This window comes from Haemaphysalis longicornis, unplaced genomic scaffold (assembly GCF_048455015.1).
Source record: "Haemaphysalis longicornis isolate Haplotype H1 unplaced genomic scaffold, Haemaphysalis longicornis Haplotype H1 scaffold_10, whole genome shotgun sequence".
NCBI classification, from domain to species: domain Eukaryota; kingdom Metazoa; phylum Arthropoda; class Arachnida; order Ixodida; family Ixodidae; genus Haemaphysalis; species Haemaphysalis longicornis.
In genome coordinates this window covers 21,813,769-21,834,259 of record NW_027526204.1, presented here as the reverse complement: position 1 = coordinate 21,834,259, position 20,491 = coordinate 21,813,769, and the positions used below count along the sequence as shown (strand labels likewise).

At 47.9% G+C, this 20,491-nt stretch overlaps 1 protein-coding gene across 1 annotated transcript in view; it reads right to left on the bottom strand.

Annotated features, from left to right (window-relative positions):
* LOC144157653 (choline transporter-like protein 1) overlaps window positions 1-20,491 on the bottom strand; it is a 164,344-nt gene that overhangs the window by 91,437 nt on the left and 52,416 nt on the right. Inside the window, exons 6-8 of the mRNA XM_077688469.1 lie at window positions 7,143-7,221; window positions 6,967-7,030; window positions 268-376 (exon numbers count right to left, since the gene is read on the bottom strand). Of these exons, the coding sequence (XP_077544595.1) occupies window positions 268-376; window positions 6,967-7,030; window positions 7,143-7,221 (252 nt within the window). The remainder of the gene's footprint in view (window positions 1-267; window positions 377-6,966; window positions 7,031-7,142; window positions 7,222-20,491) is intronic.

Here is a 20,491-nt window from a genome sequence, read left to right as displayed (position 1 = left end):
TGTACCACACACGTACACACACAAACACACAATTTATGGAATTTAATGCTTGTAAAATGACTGTACCAGTTTTGCAAAGCTCTCGAGTTAACGAAAAAATTCCCGGTTTCCGGTGACTTCGTAACATCGGGTTTTAACTGTACACAGCTGTAAGTAGCACCCAATTATTGGATACAGTAATACGCTCATGCCAATAAAAACGCATAAGAAGAGAGAGTAAGCAAATTTGTTGCGGCTGTGTACCCCGTGGAGGTGATGGGCACTTACCAGAGCGTGGTGGTGAATGCGAGCGTGCTGAGCGCGGACGCCATCATGATGAGCCAGGAGTAGATATTGATCCAGAACCGGAGGCACAGCATCCACAGCACGGTGAAACCTGTCAGTGGACGGGACACATGTGCCATGTTGAGCAATTTGATCGATTGGCCTAGTGTCCTTTCCCGGGGACTGTGAAAGGACACGACAAAAGAGCGTTTCTACAACTGAAGTTTATTACACAGACGTTCCCTCTGTAAACCTGCTATAAAGGTATGAAAGGAGAAAATAAAACATACAAAAAACTGTGGTTGACCCCTCTGTCATAGGAATAGTAAAAGACGAAAGTGAGATGTGCAGCGGAATCTGCAGCTGCGCATGATTTGCGGGTCGGCGGCTTTCTTGTGGGTGTGCTTGGCGAGCAACGTCCTGCTTCCGAGTCGCTTCCGGAAAGGTGTACTGGCGTCATGTCTGTGACGGATATGACGTCAGTGAAATATCGGCGTATCCCGGCATAAAACGCTCTCGTGAAAAAAAAATATAGAAGCACGAAAACGAACAACCAGAAGTATAACGCACTGTTAAGCACTAAGGGTTGCTTCCCCGAGAGAAGACCCTTTATGCAGGGGTGCACCCTTTACAGGCCGCTTGCTTCGCGGTACTGGCGTCACTTCCGTGACGGATATGACTTAGGTGAAATCCCCGTGAATCCCGCAATAAAACACTTTCGTGTGAAAATAAATAGAAGACAAAGCGTAGTCACATGACATGAATTTTATGCGCTCAGGCACACCCTTCGTACGACCTTAATTTAACAGGAGTGGTAGCAGCTGGGCTCATTTACCGATGAGGAAACCAAACTAGACTGCAGTTAGATCGGGTCACGTAAGTGGGAAAACGCAGTCAATGAGGTGAAAAGCATGTACCCTAACCGAGAAATTGGTTCTGGGTCATCCTATATAGCGCTGCCCGAACGTCATGCGGACCTTGCGTCATTCAATATTACCTCACGGCTAGCCAGCACACTCATTAACTCACAGCTAGCCTCAACAACTCACGGCTAGCCGGCACACCCAACTGCAGAGCCTGGCCATAGACATGCGCGGTCATGATAGGTTGCCTAGCTGCTGTGATGTCTAAGTGGTGTTGTCCGCAGCTCTATCAATTTTCCCCGGTGTTCTGGCAACATGTAACTCGTGAAGCCTGGTGGAGTGTGCAGCAAAATGGCAACACGCTTTGGTGTTGTATTCGGCCTCGAATCTTGCGTCACAAACCTCGATAACATTGTGTTGGTATTGCTTTGAGTATGTTATTTATTTAGTGCTAGCCTGATTACCAGGCTTTACGTAGGAGTGAGTGAAGGCGATGCAAGAACAGTCACCAACAAATAGCGTTTACAAAGACAGTTCCATTGACTATAGAACGCACAGTGCTATACAATGTCGACATAGTTATATACACAGTTGTACGTGCGTAAGACCTATTTACAAGACATCGTAATGACAAACGTTCCGAAATAATTTAATAACTAGGGCCACAAGGTACTCACTCCAAAGTGAAACGACCCGCCGCGGTGGCTCAGTGGCTAAGGCGTTGCGCTACTGAGCACGAGGTCGCGGGTTCGATTCCCGGCCGCGGCGGCAGCTTTTCTGATGGAGGCGAAAAGCAAAAACGCCCGTGTGTACGAGATTTCGGCGCACGATAAAGATCCCCAGGTGGTCGAAATTAATCCGGAGCCCTCCACTACGGCGCGCCTCATCGCCTGCGTTGCGTCGGCGCGTTAAACCCCCACAATCAATCAATCAACAAAGTGAAACGACAGACAAACAGTTCGCAACGTTTTTACCGCAATACAAACATAAGAAAACGATTGGTTATGGTAGTTCCTTTAGGAACGCAACTCCAGAGGACTGTTTGAAACCATGTGTACTACATATAAAACATCCTGAACATATTTTAGTGGTACGTCCGTGTTGAGCGCCGTTGAATCGGCTTTTTTTAGTTTTGGATACGCCGAGTTTATACTAAGATATGACATAGACTTGCTTTAACCGATCCCCGTAATGTCGGTCCTGCAATTTTTCCAAGTTTGCGGTCTGTGAAAGACCTAATGGCGATGTACGCCAGTAATAAGACCTAAAAATAAACCTAACAGCTTTGCTATGTACATTTTCTGTGTTATTAATATTAGTTTCCCTATAGGAATCCCAAACTTCTGCTGCATCTTCTAATACATGCCTCATATATGTTGTTTTTGTTTTATATTCTAATAGCTTAATTTCCGCGCGTTCATTTCCGGAGAGTTCTTCTGAGGTATCCGAAGGTTTTCCTTGCCTTGAGGACATGATTAGCGTGTTACAATTGTGTCTTAGCAATGTTTGAGGTGCTTAAAACAGCGGTGTGTGTAGCAGTGCGCTAGCTTGCAACAGCATCGCCAGAATTCCTAACCGCTTTGTTTGCATTTTGCTGATCTTCGGATGCTTGGATGCCTCAAATCGACACTCCTGTGTATTCACCCGCTTCCAGCATGTGCAGACTACTGCAGCGTTATTGTTATTTCGAACTTCATGGTCAGCATGGACCTTTTCCGTATGGACTGCTCGCTCACGGCATGTGTGACTACCGCGGTGTGTACTGCGACTTCTTGGCCGATGTGTTCCATATGCAAGACCAGCTTGACCCGCCAATCATTGCAAGATGCTGGTCTCTTACGTTCCCAACGGAGGCCACAAAGCCCCCGACTGTGGTCGCCCTCTTCTGTGGGCAAGGCTGCAGCAGCGCCCTCAGAATGCTGAACTGCTTCGCCTTTAATTTGCAGGTATGCTATCTCCAGCACGAACATGTGTGTGTGTGCTCTCATGTCGTTTATTGTTTACTGCGTCTGTCCAGAGTGGGGATGTCGAGCTAAATCCTGGCGGCCCTAAACTCTGTCGCTCTAATTCAAGCAATAATTATGGGAATGCCCAAGTACCCAAGACTCGCTCTAACAATGACTCCATCCCCGCTTTCGGGAATGGTAAAACCTCTGTCCAGGAAATCTTTTCTAAACTACTCGTCCGTCAGAATCAAGTGGCCAAAGATGTCCCCGATATTAACAACTTTCACCACACGCTAGGTTGGATGCGGTAGATTCTCGCGCCATGGCATTTGAATCATCCTATATTAACTCTGAGCCTGAAAGTTCTCTTCATCTGAATCATCCAGCAGTGCGATTACAGCACTGACTAAAATGGCTAATGAACTACGGTCAAAAAACAATGATCTCGAAAATCGCAAGAGGCCTAACCTAATCTTATATGGCATGAATGAAGATGAAGACAAAAGCCGTGAAAAGTTTAAACTACCGTTTAAATATTTAAAGTGTAAAGTTTAACGCTTAAAGTACAGGTTACAGTACCCCAAGTGTTCTCTGAAAACATGGGCATAGACTGTCCTGTCATTGAACGTTGCCATAGGCTAGGCCAAGCCCGACATAACCTTATTCGTATTCTTATTATAAAGGTTAGAGCGTTGAGATTGAAGTTATGAAGAACGCCTCTTATATCAAATATCCGACTATTACGTTACAGAATGCTATTGCTAAAGTGTCCGCTGTGTTCGAAACAGCTTTGGGATGCTCCCGTTTTATTTCGTAACGGGGGGACTGAAGTTCGCTTGCGCTATGAACTTTTGATAAACCGCTGGTATAACGAAAAACAGTTGGAAAAGTCGTGTAATTAGAATAAATATATTGGGTTTTATTTTAGTTCGTATGTCCTACATATGTTTTCCTTCCTTAGTTTTGGGGAGATGGCGTTAATCCTTTGCTCCACGTTTGACTTTGGTGACCCAATGCTGGTGCCGGAGTCAGTGCCTGTGGAAAGACTCCGCCGTGGATCAATCGATACGGCAGTGCGCTACTAAGCCAAATGACGCGAGTTCGATTCACGGCCGCGGCGGAAGTTTCCCTGGTGGAACCACAAAATAAAAAAACAAACCCTGGTGTGTCAAGATTTCAGAGCACGTTAAATCTTTCCAGGTTATCGAAATTAATCCGGTGCGCTCTACTACTGTGCCAGGAGGGGCTTCGGCGCGTGAATCGCCGAAATTTGAAATTTTTTTATCTTCTGGTGGACAGGTGCCTCGGTGTGATGGCGTCAGTTGCGGGCACGGCTCATGACCTGTCGGCCGAGCATACTACCACCGACAGGGCGTAGAACGAAGTTCTCTGCGCAGACGCGGCATTTACTAAAAATGCTTGTCCTTTCTTTAGTCTCCGCAGTAGTATCATTCTCCTCCTTTCGACACTTCAGTTTCCGCTGTGCCATATATTCCAGAGTAAGGGGAGCCCTCGCATCTCGTTCTGGCTGTCATAGCTTCCGGATGGCAGCGATGACGTGTTTCCGCAGACGCTTGATGGGCATGGCTGATTGCAGATGGCTAGCAGCCACGGCGAAATCGAAAAATCTCACACCCACGGCGAAATCGAGCAAAGCACGGTGTGAGAATTCAGATTACTTAGTAATAACGTCATATCCTGCTGGGTAAGGAAAATGTCATTCATATTTGGCAATTGTAGAAGCGTGTGAGTCGCGAAAGAATATTTATCGCGAAGTATTGAATAGAGTATCTGTTAGTGCACTCGGCTTTAGTGAAGTTATCTTACAGTGATTGGCCGTTGTCCGTGATAGCAGGAGGGCCAACAGGACCTTTCTTGGCAGTTGTAATATAACGTCAGACCTTTTTGGTGTTTTTTTTTCAAGCTATCCGCTAGAAATGATGAATATCGGCGTTTTGGAAGCTTGACGTCTTTTTTCAGTTGCGTTCTAAATTCTTTTCGTTCCTGTGTTGGCTACGACTGTGTTTTCGTCCAAATGCTTTGTACATTCCACCCTTTCTTCTCATTGACATACGTTACCCTTTGTTCACCTAGGATTTACGACACGATCTTTCTGCCTTTTTGGTGCAAGAGTGTTATTTGATAATGAAAATAGTTTATCCTAAAATAGGAACTGTAAGCTCTCTTTGTCTCCGTATTGGCTGTAGTCACCAAAATACGATAAGAAAGAACTCACGTTAGTTCTCAAGGAATCGTAATTGCGCTTGTAATATCAAGGAATCTTTCGTGGGTAAGGAAAATACTCTGTAAAATTGTGTATTACCACGAAGGTGCTTATGGCAAGGGTTCTCAGGTTTTTCACGGGCGTAATCAAAATACTCCTGAGTCTGCCCCTGTGTTTAGAGAAGGGTGTACTGATGGGCTCGTTGCTGCAGTTCAGCTTCAAAAAACTGTGGTTGATTCCTTGGTCATAGGAATCGGTAAAACACGAAAGCGAAAGGGTGCCGCGAAATCTGCCGCTGAACATGGTTTCCGGGTCGGCGGCCTACGTGTTTGTGCGCTTGTCGAGCGACGTTCTGCTGGCGGGTCGCTTCGGCAAAGATGTACTGGCGTCATTTTCGAGAGGGATATGACGTCAGTGAAATCTTGGTGTATCCCTCCATAAAATACATTCGTGCTTAAGAAAGAGCGCCAAAAATGGCAATAAGCAAGAAAAAACACAGCAAAGGTGCTGTTGTGTGCTCCTTGCTGAGTCCCATCTCCTGCGCTGGTTTTTCAGCGTAAATGTCTTTGAAGCGCGACGCTGTCGTGTGTACAATTTTGTTTGTGTGCTTGCGTGCTTTCTGGCTTTAATATGGCGCCGCGTTTTCTTGACTGGACAAGTTGCTATTTTTCACCTGGAGATTCACTTCACCGCTGTTGTCGGGACGGGAAGGTCGCGTATACTCCGGACTCCCGGATGCCGGGCCCAACAAAACTTTACAAGCCTGCGGACGTCTAAAGACTGAGTAAAATTACAGTGCCTCGATTATGCACCACGAATCTATCCCAGAATTCCCTGCATTCTACCTGCATTGAATGATGTCAAAGAAAGGTTGGTAGACTTTCATCAGCAGTTTGTGTCTTTGTTCCCAATTCTGTCGTCTCACTTTCGCCGGCCTCCCAACTTCACAGAATAGAATGGCTCATCAATTTTCCTTCTATGGCTTGCTCGCGTAACTGCCTACAAAGGGAACGCACGAATTTCTCAAGCCAGTAGAACGTCATATTAAAAGCGGCGGCATTGTTTTACCAAATTATCTTTGTGGTTAGCACATTCCCAAGAGAAATGAGAACTTTGTCGGCAGGACTGTGCTCTTAGGGCGCGTTGTTTAAGCATTCCTGAGACACTTGATTATCGAACTTATCGTTTTTTTTTGTTTTTTTTTTTTGCTGGAAAAAGAGAGGGATAGAGCAAGTCTTTAATTGTCGAGCCCAAGCTGATGTTATGGGCTTCGCTCTCTGGAAGGAATCCCTGTTCTGGTACTCCTACGCTTCCACTAGCTGTCGTCGCTCGTGTCACCAGGTTCAGTTGCGTGTCCGGGTTCGCGCTGGCCAGGGAAGCCCTTTGTGTTGTGTTAGGGAAAGGGGGGAAATCTGGGGTGCTTTAGCACGCCCATCGTATCTAGGGCACTGTGCCTCGCTGGGAAGACTCAACACAAAGGAAGGTTTCGGCTGGGAACTTTTTGGTTTTGCTTCGATTGCGATTAATGGGGTAGCTAGTATTCTTTACAGGCGAGTAATCTTACGTTTTACTTGTGACAAATTTTACGGCGTTTCACTATGCGCTCGTCTATTCAAGAATCAGACTATAAGCGTTTTTCTGCAAACAATCGGTTTGATTGAAGACTTACCTATTCCAGTCAGTACCACGTATGACATTTCATCCAGCTGCCACAGGAAATCGCTCGCAAGTATCTGACAAAAGAAGAACAGGGCAACATGTCTTTGTTATAGAGGCTACCTTCGTCGAGTACGGCTGCAGACGTGCCGAGTGGAGCCGGCAAAGAACTATAGTTCTATCACGTACCTGGGCGTCAGAATCTTTGAGAACCAGCTGACGCAGCTCAGTGGCTGGCGCCGGGCAGAGGCCGGGAAGCTGGCTTAACCTGCACAAAAGAGGAAATAACCAGACCATGAAACGGTAGCTCAACGGGTAGCGTTCGTTCTGTTCAACATTGCAATTGCAGTCATTAGCAGAATGACTTTTCTGTCAGCCTACCTTTAGGCTGGAATCAATACACAACAATTTCCGTTATAGCTAGGAGGCCCAACGTCATTTTCAGAGCATCAAAGCCATCTATCTAAGAGGCTAGGAGAACAGTGGTTTGGGCGAGTTGGCAAGTGGCGAAATTTTGAAGTGCTGCACTTTACGAGGGACAACAACAGAGTGCGCTAGTGCGGCGACTAGTGCAGCGCTTCAAAACGTCGCATTGGGGCTAGTTGGCCTTTTGATAACGATGCGTGAAAATGTAAGAAAAGAACAGACAGAAAACCACAGAGCGCAGAATAAGGGAACAAGTTTAAATTTCACGCGCATATATCCCACTATCAGGAGACGTAGAAACAAAGGTAAGGAAAAAAATTACACACCTCCACGCCGTGAACGATGCCGAGGGTGCGAAGCACTGGGCCACAAGTTGTGTATTGCCTGTGTGATGAGCGTCATCGTCCATGCGTGCTGATGCACTCCGAGTTTTAAATGATTTTGAGGTGCAGTAAATGCACTGTAAATGACAAGCGTCACACGAAAGACAATGCGCGTCCCAGTAATTCGCACCCTCGGCATCGTTCACGGCGTGGAGATGTGTGATTTTTTTGTGTTTTGTACCCTTTTAGGTTGCTTGACTCACATATTTTTCGATTATAATGCGCCAACGGACGCCAACGAACATTGCGAGATCGCTGTACACTTCAGTACGTACTTTCTACTCAAATTTACGTCTGACGGCCTAGTCTAATGGTAGCACATTAGACTCCTTGCGGGTTGCGGGAGTCAGTGGTTCAAATCTTGCCGGTGCTGGTTTCCTTTTTTTTCTGCGACTCCCTTTGAACCGTTCCTCCATAATGCTGTGTGGACGGACGCCAACGGACGGACGGACATTGCAAGGTCCTAAGTTGCTTCGCACCTAAAACACTGTCGTGTAACACGCAAGCAGCTCCCAACCAGTGAGTCCTCCTTGAGAAATTCGATTTAAAACTCTTTCAGTGCAACACGCAAGCAACTACCAACCGGTGAGTCCTCATTGAGAAATTCAATTTTCCTCCGAGATAGAGACGGAACTCTCTTTCTCGGGAGATAATATAAGCCCGGGAAATTGTGCGGGCACGTGATTTGGGCCTGCGGCCTCCCTCGTTCTATTCACCTAGCAAAGCTATCGCTTTTCTTGATGAGTACTGACCAGTCGGCAGGAGAGTGTTTTTTTTTTTTCAGCGAAGCTATGTATGGCTAGGATCCCCGGGGGATTCTCTTCTGGAGGCGACGATTTATTTGGCACCGCTTCTACCCTCGCTGAAAACAGAGGTTCCTATCAAACAGACGCGTGCCGTTTGCTCGGGGCAAGATGAGCGGGAATTGAAGGAGCATCGGTGCGCCCTATAGCGGAAATGGGCGCGAAAACAGCAACAGCCGCTTCCGCAGAACATGCAACCGTTGCCGTTGCCGACTGAGGTTCGGCCTTGCCGAGCAGCTGCCAATTCGTCCCGGATAAACAACAAGTGGCGTGCTGTTTATCAGACGTGAGCCAATAACGACAATATACAGGGTGTTCATAATTAAGTTTACGTTTTTTTAATTAGGCACTGGGAGGCGCGCAAAGACCACCTGTGCAAGTAAGTTGTCAGGCCAGGGGTGGCAGAAACTGAGATGGCCTTTATCTTTTTCGGCATCCCAATTAACTAACATTAACACTAACATTAACTAACGGTGCTTTATTCACTGAGAAATTAAACAATTTAGGTTAAAATTTTGATTTTCCCGCTCAATCGTGCGTTTTCGTGGTCCCAAATGACATCACAGGAACCGACCGCTCTGCAGCCTAGAATACCTTCATTCACGCATCCGCCATACAGGGTAGAGACACGTATACGCTGGCGCCGCCATTTTCGGTTGCTCGCTCGCCGCCGAAGCAAGTCATTGTGTCAAAACCGCGCTAAAATTATCGCCGCAACGCGGTTTACTGAAGAAGTTTGAATCATATTGTCTGTTTCGCGTTGCTAGGTCTCGTGGGAAACGAAAAGAATAACGCGTTGAGCCCGTTGGCCCAATTGTGGCGGCACGGGACCGTTCAAAGGTTGTCTCCACCCTGTACAGCGGTGTTGGTTTGTTCCCGCGTTTCTTTACGTTCCGTAACCTAGATGGCGCCACCATACCGTGGCAAGCGTTTGGTTTGTTTTTGCCCGCATTTAAACCTGGCCTGTTTTTTGTTCTGGGAGAAAATATTCGTTCCCTGAAACAGTGCTCGCTCGACAAATGGGGTCACGTAAGACACCGTTGCTTGCGCCCCGTAGTGCTGTGCAGCTAAACCAAGCATGCTGTGCGCAGTACGAACAGCAGAACGCATCAGTACTTCTATGTTTACATGTGCTTTCGTAACTTCCACTGTTTGTCCCATCATTCTTATTGCTTTGTAAAGAATGTGCCCTAAATTTAAGCGCAAATCGCTCGTTCGTCTAGTTTGTAAGCTCTACCTAATTTGCGTCTGCTTCTGCCAGCCTCCGCCAATCGCAGAGCTTAGCTCATGTGACATCACAGGTTCTGTTGCGGGAAATGAGCTGGTGGGTCGCATGACCATTCCCGTTTTTCCTAATTATGTAGCTTATTTGAGCGAAGTTTACGTTAAAAGTGGTGTCAGTATGATTTTAACGAGACAATCTTTTGAATGAACCAAACTTGTGTTTTCTCTTCATGGCTCCTTTAATCGAGGCGCCCTACTTCAACGTTTATAGAACCGCGTTTCCCTACTCCACGTGCGCTGCAAGCAGAACGTGGAACCTATCTAGTGGAACCTTGCGTAACTGTTGCCGGTTGATTTCTTAAAATGGCGCCAGAAGCTATAGTGGCACAGGCGACAGCAGGCGACGGCGGAGTGAATTCTGTTTCTGCAGTTGACGAAGTATTTAATTTCGCAAAAGTGAAGCATGTTTGATTTTTTTATAAAGGAATACTGCAAATATCACTTCTGTGTTGATTTGTTGTCTCATATTTGCGTGATGTCTTCAACAATGTTGACAAGTATCCCTACACCGCATATAGACGGGTAGATTTAGCTGTGACTATATAAGACTATTGCGCAGGCGTTGTTTTGCTTTGGCCGGGTGGCTGAATCGAGTCACAGACAGACAGACGGACAGACAGACATACAGACATACAGACAGACCTAAATTTCTGGGTTTAAGTAGCCCAAGAAAGACTATCGTCTTTAAAAGAAGGAGAAGACAAAGCTGTGAAGAGGAGGGCGTGTACATTGCTCTCAGCCGGTGCGCCAATGTCAACAACCTTTACCTCAACAACGCTGACGGAGACTACCGGTTCTATCACAGAGACGACAACATCGACAAGAACATGATGGACGTGTTTCGGCGCCTCCAGAACCACCGCCTTCTCACCGTAACACAACAGTACTTGCGTGCCTTTGCCACCGGTGTGGACCCGGACGCGGAATTCCCTCTGGCGCTAGTAAACCCCAGATCACTCAACATAACGGCAACACAATGGAACCACACGGAACCGCCACCATGCTTCGCATCCTCATTGGGGTTCCTCACGGCAAGATGGTGTAATTTTTTTGCGGTCAATAAAGGTTTCAAATTGAGCTAAAGCCACAGTTCATTTCACTTCGTTTGAACAGCGTTGAGCGCCTCACAAAATGTCACAGAATGGCAAATAAAGCGGAACAGCGCAGCGCAAAAATGCACGGAGATCATGACGGAGATTCACTTTTTTGTGCGTCTCAGTACGGATCAGCTGATTCCTTGGCGTCCTCGCGCATGCGATCAGTCGCATTCGAGCTTGCGCGCAAGTGTTGTGTGAGCGTTGCCACATCTTGTTCAAATAATCTAGGTACTTATACGCCACGCTAAACCGAAAACACGTTGGTTACCTACCCACAGGAAATAAACTACACAATGCTGTCGACGCCGCCTACACAAAGTCCGCCTGGCCAGCTGGCCGCCATGTTACAATTTCTCCCGGCATGCTTCGCTAGCCGGACGCGGAAACGCCACAACAGCACGTTGTCAGATTGATACCCATCGCTTTCGCCGTTTGTAGTAAGCAAAAGCTCAGCTGGCAACCTTTAAATCGTTGTATCATGTCTGACACTGTGAGTCGTACTAGAGTGTACTAAGTCGTACGGTTCCAATGCATTGGCTCAGCGGCGCACTTTCCCTCTAGAGTCAGGATCTCTATGGGATCACGGGTGGCTACTGCAGTGTCTGTTCATAGATGGCGCTAGGAATCCAGGCAGCATACGCGCGGCGAGCGTCGCTTACGAGTTGCAAACTACATGCGCGTGAACTACGTACGCTTTTCACGTTTGCCTACATGAACTCTGTACACTCGTGAAAATAAAACTGTCTAATCTCACTTCACGTGAATAAGTGGCTGCAGTGGTTTGCAAGAGACCTCACTGTTGCGTGCCGGGTTGCCGGCCGCGCTCGCGGTTCACAGGTAAGTATATTCGCCCATGCGCTATTTGTCGAGCAAAACAGAATCGTTACGTGTCTGCCTCACTTTGTTTTGTGTTCGTTGAGAATAGAAGCAAATCGTTGCTAAAAGTGGGTCGACGCTGCCGAAGCTGCCAACGCGCACCTTTTCACCGGCAGACCAATAAGGATGGAAAACCACTGCGCGAATCGACGAGATATCGCCGCAAGATAACGGCAACTATGCTCACCGACCACGCCAATTACTAACAATCGGGTGTTGTTTTCCGAGGAACACTAGACCACAAAAGAAATGGCAGCAGAAGAAACGCTGCGAAATCAGCTGTAGTGCACAGATTACAGACGACGACGACGCCCCAGCGGCTGCCGCGCTGTGTTGCCAACGTTGCGAGGAAGCCACAGTCAAAGCGCCGTAAAAAAATGTCCGTGGCATTTTGGCAGGTTTAACCACCGCAGCTGTAAGAAACTAGGCAACATTGTCTATGGGCTCAAGAAAAATTACTTAACTTCCTCCACACGTTTTGCAATGCATTGGTATCCTAGGGGCCTCTCCTGAGTATTTCTTCCTCTATGATCGTGCGAATGGTCGTCGTCGTGCCACATATTACAAATGGGTTCTTCCCCTGCGTACATGTGCACTTCCTTTTCTAGCAGACTTATATGAACACAGAGGTTGGTCGAATGCCTACATGCTCCAATTTGGCGTTGAACAACGGCACAGGTGCTGAAAGCATTATGCCTCAACATTATTGAAAATATCTGGAAGCGCATGAAAACGGCTTAACACTGAGACGCATGATTAGGAGAAATGAGAGATAAGAAAGTTAATTGCGAGACAAGGTGAAAAAAGCACAAAAACACAAGACGAAGTAAAGAACTGCACAGTACGCGATTACTACCAACTGAGTTTTAATGAAACGAGAACATAAAACCTCGACACTGCGCCCCCTTCAGACGCAGCATATAAAACGCAACTGTCGCAAACGTACAGGGAACGACACACGCGCTCATCGACCTGGGCGCGGATTGGCTTATCAAATACCCACGAAACCAATCTTTTCACACGCATGGACACGTTACGGCTTTCTTACTGAATATTGTCTTGAAAATAGGCAAACTGCTTGTTAAAAAGGGACACGGGCGGGGAACTGACAAAGGTTCCGTTTTTATTGCACAGGCCATCGCCCCCGATGACTAGACGTGCGCCGCAGTGCTTCCAGAGTTAAAGCATTTGGGAAGCGGAGGTTCGCTTGTACCTTACCTGTATGAATCGTTACTATCAAGGGTGCCTGCCGCAATTGGACGGTGATATCACCCGCTGTTAAGGGTCCTCCCATTAGCATGATTTTCATGCTGTGGTTTTGAACGGCAGAGGCTGCCGTCCCAATCCGGAGAAGCCCTTTATGAAATGCATTGTTTTTATCTGCCATTTATTGTGGAGCACTTCACGTTACTTCAGCCATGAGACCAAATATTATTACCCTTGTGCCAGCGACGAGTGCGTGAGTGATGCTGCTCTGCACCGATGTATGGTCGAGGAATGGCACTGTAGTAGGTCAGTGCCACTCTACATCACTTTGGTTGAAGTCATTGCCACGCCAAGGCGGCTGGGACGTGTCTCGTCTTTCGCAGTGACGGCTCGTGCTAACGATATTGTCTCTGCAGAATGACGATGCGCGTGGTAGGAAGAGGCTATTTGTTCTTCCGTTTAGTCTGCGCAGAAAAGAAATCCTTAAATATTTTTCTCCAGTGCCGCAGTATTTATTATTGCACTTCATGTCCATGCGCAAGGTGCACTGCTTCGGTAGCACTGCGAGCAAGCAAGTAGCAGACACCTCGCTGCCGCCTGATGCCGCGCGACATCTGTACCCTCCGTGCCCCCTCTACACGCATGCGCGGTGTTTGAGCGAGGCGCCGATAGGATGCTTTAGAAGTACCTCGAGCCGCGCGATTCCGTGTTCCCTCTAATTGGGATGGCAACAGTACCGGCCGCTCTGTTTCTATGATTACGGCTGTTTCTATTAGAAGTGACAGCAACGTAGCAGCATCAAGTCAAGTTTATTTATTTGCCTCATAAACATGTGTGTTAGCTCCAGCAAGAAGTGAAAACAGCTTCACGTTAGATAGTCGAATAGCCAGATGTCCTGTTAGCGTATAGGGAGAAAATTGAAACGTCTAAATGGTGGTTCTACACGTGCAAATAATCTGCATTTGTTGTATGACATACGCTCCCTCCGTCAACTGTCTAATAAATATGGTGGAGCATCGCAGAAAATCATCTTTACTACCGCCAGGGTAGTCAAGATGGCTACCCTGATGGTTACGCTGAAGATGACTACCCTGATGGTAGTCAGGGTAGTCAAGATGGTCGAGTTCCCTATCACTGCGAGCACCCTCACGCACGCCGCAACGGCTTATTACCGAAGCAAGACCCACGCGAACACCATTCAAGTGTTACATCGGGTAACCCTCCGGACAGTCATTGGCGTACCAAAGCATACACCCATTGGTAAACTTGTGGAAGCTGTACCTGTTCCTTCTATTGTAGCCATCATGCAGGAAGCCAAATCCCATACGGACTTCGAAGGACCCCTCACACACCAGGGACACGCCTTAGCCGTGTGAGACGCCAGAGCACCACCGCTACTTCGCGGCTACCGAGTCCCCATAGCACCCTGGCGGCGACCAGAACTTGACACTCCTGCCCATAGCATACCTATAGAGCGTTGTAATACATCATTGCGACATTGGCGAATCCGACACCTCCAAAGCGATCGCCTTCAGAATGAACGTACAAACACAAGCGTAAACCATGACAGCGAGGGCCTTGCTTGGACACGTACTGGGGCCTTCGTTCTCTCAGGTCACACAACCATACTTGAGTGATTAATTGTTGGGTTGAACGTGCCGACGCTACTCAGGCGATGAGGCGCGCCGTAGTGGAGGGCTCCGGATTCATCTTACCCATCTGGTGTTCTTTAACGGGCGCCGAAATGTCCAATACACGAGCGCACCACTGTAGTTGGCAGAACACTTTTGAGCGCCGATGCGGAGCTATATGCCATTAACCACGTCGTGTCAGCTATCGCCTTCGATTGCGACCCGCCTCTACCGCCCTCCATTCGCATCCTTACAGACTGTCACGAGGCCGTCGCAGCTTTATGATCACATAAATCCACCGATCCTGGCGTCGATGAAATTCTCTATTAAATTCCGCTCCTGCATCGGAACAATACATCATTCCCATCGACTGGGTACCTGGCCATGAACCATTTTCTTCAAGCAACCAGACGGCTCATGAGGCCGCTCAGGAGAGTTCGCTATTCCAATCTCCGCTGGTTCCTGGGGTAAGGCCATCGCGGTCACCTTCACCCTCCCCAGTGAAGCGCATCCACCAGCACAATAAGTGCCGACGCACCCGTCCAAGAGAAAAATTCACGCATCTCCACGAGTGGGCGAAGCACTGGGAATCGTTCTTACCGGAAATCACCCGTGGCATTGCCCACTCGCGCATGTAAATGATTGACAACGCGTGTGTACAGTATATACAGTTCCAATACAATCCAATTCAATTTAATCCAACCCAATCCAATGCTCCTCGCGCATCCGCACACCCTGTATACACGGACGCCAATCCTAGGACAAAGCCAGGTCCTAATCTGCTTCACCCCTAAAACTACCAGCTGGCTACCTCGGAGGCTTAGGACCTCTTCCTCGCTCAGGCGAAATCGCAATGAACACATTTATGGCAAATGTAGCCTACACACCCAGAACACTTCGCAAGTGCTATACCCCACACCAGCCCCCGGATGTCCTTACGGCCATACCACCACTGCATCCGATCTCAAACACCTTGTTTGGTTTTGTCCAGCCTTTCCCAGCCACCGTACATTTAAAACCCCCAACCACAACCCCATCCACAACAAATTGATAACGACTAGTATCTGAAATTGCAGTTTACTCAATTAAAATCGGTCTAGCGCGGGGTGTTTGAGTGAGTCTCTCATCGAACGAACTGTCAAGCCTATACGACCTCCTGACTCTCTTGCGATTACCATGAACTGGCCCATTACCTGCAGAACTGACCCAGTTATTCACTCTACTGAGCACGACCAGCATTTGTTTACTATCCCTTACCATTCCACCCCATTCCTTTCGTCCATCGTGACCAGTGGTCATCCTTTTCTACTAAAGGCTCTCTCTCTCGCTATCTCTTGAAACAGGTCTTAGCGCTTGCCTGCAAAGTGTTTATGAACCGGTAATTTTCGTCGCGGGGGATTAGCCTTTTAGCGAGAAATGGCGACCACGCCCTCAGTAAAAAGAATTAACAGAAGAAAAAGAAATATACTGCTTTATGCTCTTAGTCCCCAAACATGCTGTGATTCGAGGTTGTCTTCCTCAGGACGAAGCATGGCTGAATATTTCGTTCGTGTCAGCTTAGGCGACTTTTGGCAAAAGCCTCCTCGCGCGACCAGTCACCCCGAATGCAGCGGTGGGGTATGTGGAAGGCGAAGAAGAAGAGAAGATGATCAGGCCAACATCGACCGAAGCGTTCGTCAAACAGGACCGACAAAGATGGGAGCCGAATATTTCAACCACTGCGCCTGGCCTGCTTGACAGCCACCGCTTGATCAAGACAGGCTGCATAATCTTCTTACCTCTTGCCATCACGTTGATCACCGTCGCCACATCCGTACGATACATGCATACGCCAGGCAACAAGGCATTGTTCCCCGCTTCGTCAACACCGAGCAGCGACGAAAGACGGCTAGCGGACGATGGCGCCGAGGTCACTCACTGGCAGTGGCAATGGCCGAGCGGCACACCAGGAGGCGGGCGCAATGATATGCTCACGACGGAACAGATCGAGACGCCTTCGCTGATCATCGATTGGAAGGAACCGACGCTGGCCTCCTATTTCAAGGAACTGGTGACTGCTCGTGCCGCAGACGAATTCCGCTCGGCCGGAACTTCTGTGACGCCCCCAAAGGCTCAGCTTGCTCCGGATGCCAACCACAAGTCGGGGCAGTCAAGCGGAGATACGCACCACGCCGCGGGCGCCTCTGCGCCCTTCCATTTCGATAGGAAGCGTGGCAACAATGATTCGGCGAATGTCCAAGCAACCAGTGGTGCCTACCAAGGAATAGGAACCAAAGTACGACCGTATGCACCATTTATTCGTACGCGTGAAGAACAGCCATCCTCCCCTCACGCTTTGGTCCCCTCTAGCAAGCGAGCAACGCGGAAAGCAGAGCGCGGCTGGCCGTCGCAGGGTTACGTGTCCACGCACCGCACGTCCGCTTCGAGCAAAAGGTACCGCTCGCAGACTGCACACAACGGCTCAACTTCTCTGCGCCACCGTCTAAGGCATGGGGACGCAATTAGGACGGCACCGCCACGGCTCCCGGTCTACACGCCGGAGAGATTTTTTAAAAGGGAGACGACGAGACCTCCGGTCAAAGGTGAGCATCGCACGGGCGGGGAATACGAGAGTAACACGGAAGTAATAGGTCCTCGGCTTAAGACTGGCCTACAGAGCACGTCGTCGTTGTATTCATTGGCAGTGACTCTCACGAGATCAAGACTTTGGTGGATGATGCCTGGCACCGAGGGTGCGATATCCTCTGGAGTTCCTTACTACGCGACGAAGCCTTCACAGCTCCGCTCCTCAGCTCGGCCCAATCCGCAGCGGAGGGAGCCCACAGAGGGAGCCACCCAGTACCGCCATCCCGATGCCGCAGGTAGGACGCACACCAGGCTTCCGCTAAGGCCTTCGAAGGCCTCTTGTGGGCTTCAGTCGGAATGTTCCGTGTCATATCAGCGGGTCATATATTCGCCATGATTTGAAGCGCAACAAAAAGACTCGGACGAAGAAAAGAGTAGAAGAGACAGGCGCTAACTTCCAACTATTGTATTCGGCTACGCACGCGCTTACGCCCTCTAGGAAAAGAGAGGGCGAGAAAGAGGGCAAGAAATTGTCATCAGAGATGATGACAAAAACATATATCTTTACAGCCAGCTTCCCAGAAAACCCACCCGCTCTCGTGCCTGCGGTTGTGAGCCACGGTTCAAAGAGATAAGAACACTAAACAAACGCAAGAACAGGGCGGCGAGGGAATTACCGAAGCGTATTATATTAGGGAGAGAGCGAATGCCTGTGTCATTAATATTTCGATTGCGCTGTACAGTAGCGGAATGGGTTTTCTGAAATACGTGCTGTAAACTTATCTGTTTTTGTTATCATCTCTGTATGTGTACGCTCCTTCTTTCCATCCCTCGCTTTTCCTACGGAATATAAGCACATGCGTAGCCGAATAAAATAGTTCGAAGTGAAAGCCTGTGTCGTCTAATCTGTTCTTCGTCCATGTTTTTTTTGTTGCGCTTCAAATCAAGGCAACTATTCACCAACTAGCCCAGCAAGAATTTCTTCTCAGGGCATGTATTCATTTTTGTTACTGTTTATTTACTTGCTTATCATACTTCCATTCTGTGCGAAAGTAGTGCAGGAGGGGATCAGCACTACAATGCAATGAAAGCAAAGTAACTACTCGTGTTTACACGTGACACACGCAACGTAACAAGAGAAAAAAACGTAGAAAACAGCGCGAATTAACCGGACACAGTGTAGAAGAGACATCCTCTGCGTCCCGTTAATCCGCGCAACTTTCCACGTTTTGAACAAGCACAAACCAGCCCACTTGCTTCCCGTTCTAAGGTAACAAGAGAGCCGCATGCATACAAATCGGTGAGGGTGTGCATTTTAAAGACGAAAAAGAAGATGCACCTAAAAACAGCACATTGGCGTCTGGTCATCAAAAAAATGGCTAGAAAAACCACACATGAGTAGCTCAGGTTGCACAGCGATGCAGTGTTATAATAAGGACAAGGAAGCCAGAAGGGAAATAAAAGCTTGTTGGGTATGTGCTTTTCCCCTAACAATTCTGTTATCTCTTATTTCTCGCCTGCGTGTGTGCCCTTTTGTTGGTGCGTGCGCCAGTAAGTAAAAATGAAATGGAGAAATCTCAGTTCAGCGCAACGAATCGGTGAAAAAGTAGGCCACTTCTGGTTACATTTTCCTTTTTTTTTTGTTCTCCTGCGCATCTCAAGCGCAAGTTTGTGACGTCAAACTTGGGACGAATTTTGTCTACCAAAAATCAAATTTCAACATTTTGTCGTTGGCCAGGAATCTTCGAGGCAATTTGCGCCTTGTTGGTTTTCCGCATTTTTTCTGTCTACCAGTATGCCTTTTTCTGCTCCTACTGTCGCGCTCAGAAGCCGGTCAGGCCCTGACAAGCTTATATATAATTGTTTTCAGTTGTCGGTACCCAAGAAGTATGCCTGAAGAACGCATATTGTTTATCAACAGAGCAAATTTTATCAAAGGAAAAAGATCGGTCCTACCCACAAGTAACAGAAAGGATAACAATGAAGGAGGGGGTTATCTCGACGTTTAAACTCGTAGGAGGCCACTCCAGCTGCTGGAATATAGCAATGTTCCCCGCTTAGTCGGGGTCACCCATTTTGGATTTTGTCGGTTTGTTTCAAAGTCTTATTGTCCATTGATGTATGCGGAATAGACGCTCTCGTCAGCGGAACATCCGAGAACGTCATTCGTGCCGTGATCGGTCAAATGGGTGAAACTTAGGCTTCTCTTCATGTTAAATTTTACAGCGCAAAATACACACACACAAGAACAAGTAAGGTACGTACGCAGTGCTTACTTCCAACTGATACTTTCTTGACTCGGGAAACATTTATACATAAAGATATTGCCGCGAACCATACATTTGGTTTGTTTATTTGTGTTTTGCTTTTACCGCCCGGCTGCGCCGGTCTGTGTTATCTCTGCGCCAAGGGAAGCGCGTGTTCCATTCTTTCTTTCTGTGCCGCATGTGTTATCTGTCGTGATAGGGAGAGCATTCCGATCTAACGTGAACAGCCCAGAATAATCTTCTTGGATCTACTATGTTCTCGATGCGAATCGACGTTTCGAGAACCACGCGCGCCGAAAGATAAAAAGCCTGCAGTGCGGACGCCGGAGCATTCGATTCGACGACACCCGCCTGTGCAAGTCACTTTGTTGACCGCTGCTTCGCCGCCTCTGTATTCTTTTGAGTTGTTAGGGGAGCACAAGTTCGCTCCAATAAACGTGTTTCTCATTCAAGACAACTGCATCGTCCTTGTCTTCGCGACAATATAGTGACACTGCAGCATAAAAGCAGATAAACGAGATATTAAATGCACTACACTTTATCTGCCCGCTGTTGCCTGCTTTTATGCTGTATTTGCTTTTATGCTGTAGTGTCACGATATCTTGCATGTATAAATGTTTCCCGTGTCAAGAAAGTATCCGTTGGAAGTAAGCACTGCGTATGTACCTTACTTGTTCTTGTGTGTGTGTGTGTGTGTTTTTTTTTTGCGCTGTAAAATGTAATATGTTGAACCAACCAGCCCAGACGTCAACATTACTAAGTCATATTTCTCTTCTTGGACGCGCAGTGGGGCGCCACCAGCACATTAGTTCCGACGAACGGCAGTCCGTCAAGTTGCTGTGTTCCATCCCAAAAATTTTTATCATCCTCACAAATACGAAATTCTACAACTGCCATACGAGTCCATCCCTGCCACGTAATGCTGGTTCTCTCAAGAAACTCCTTTGCGGGGTACAGCAAATTAGCCCCCAAATTGACGTTTTCGGTCGTACACAGTGTA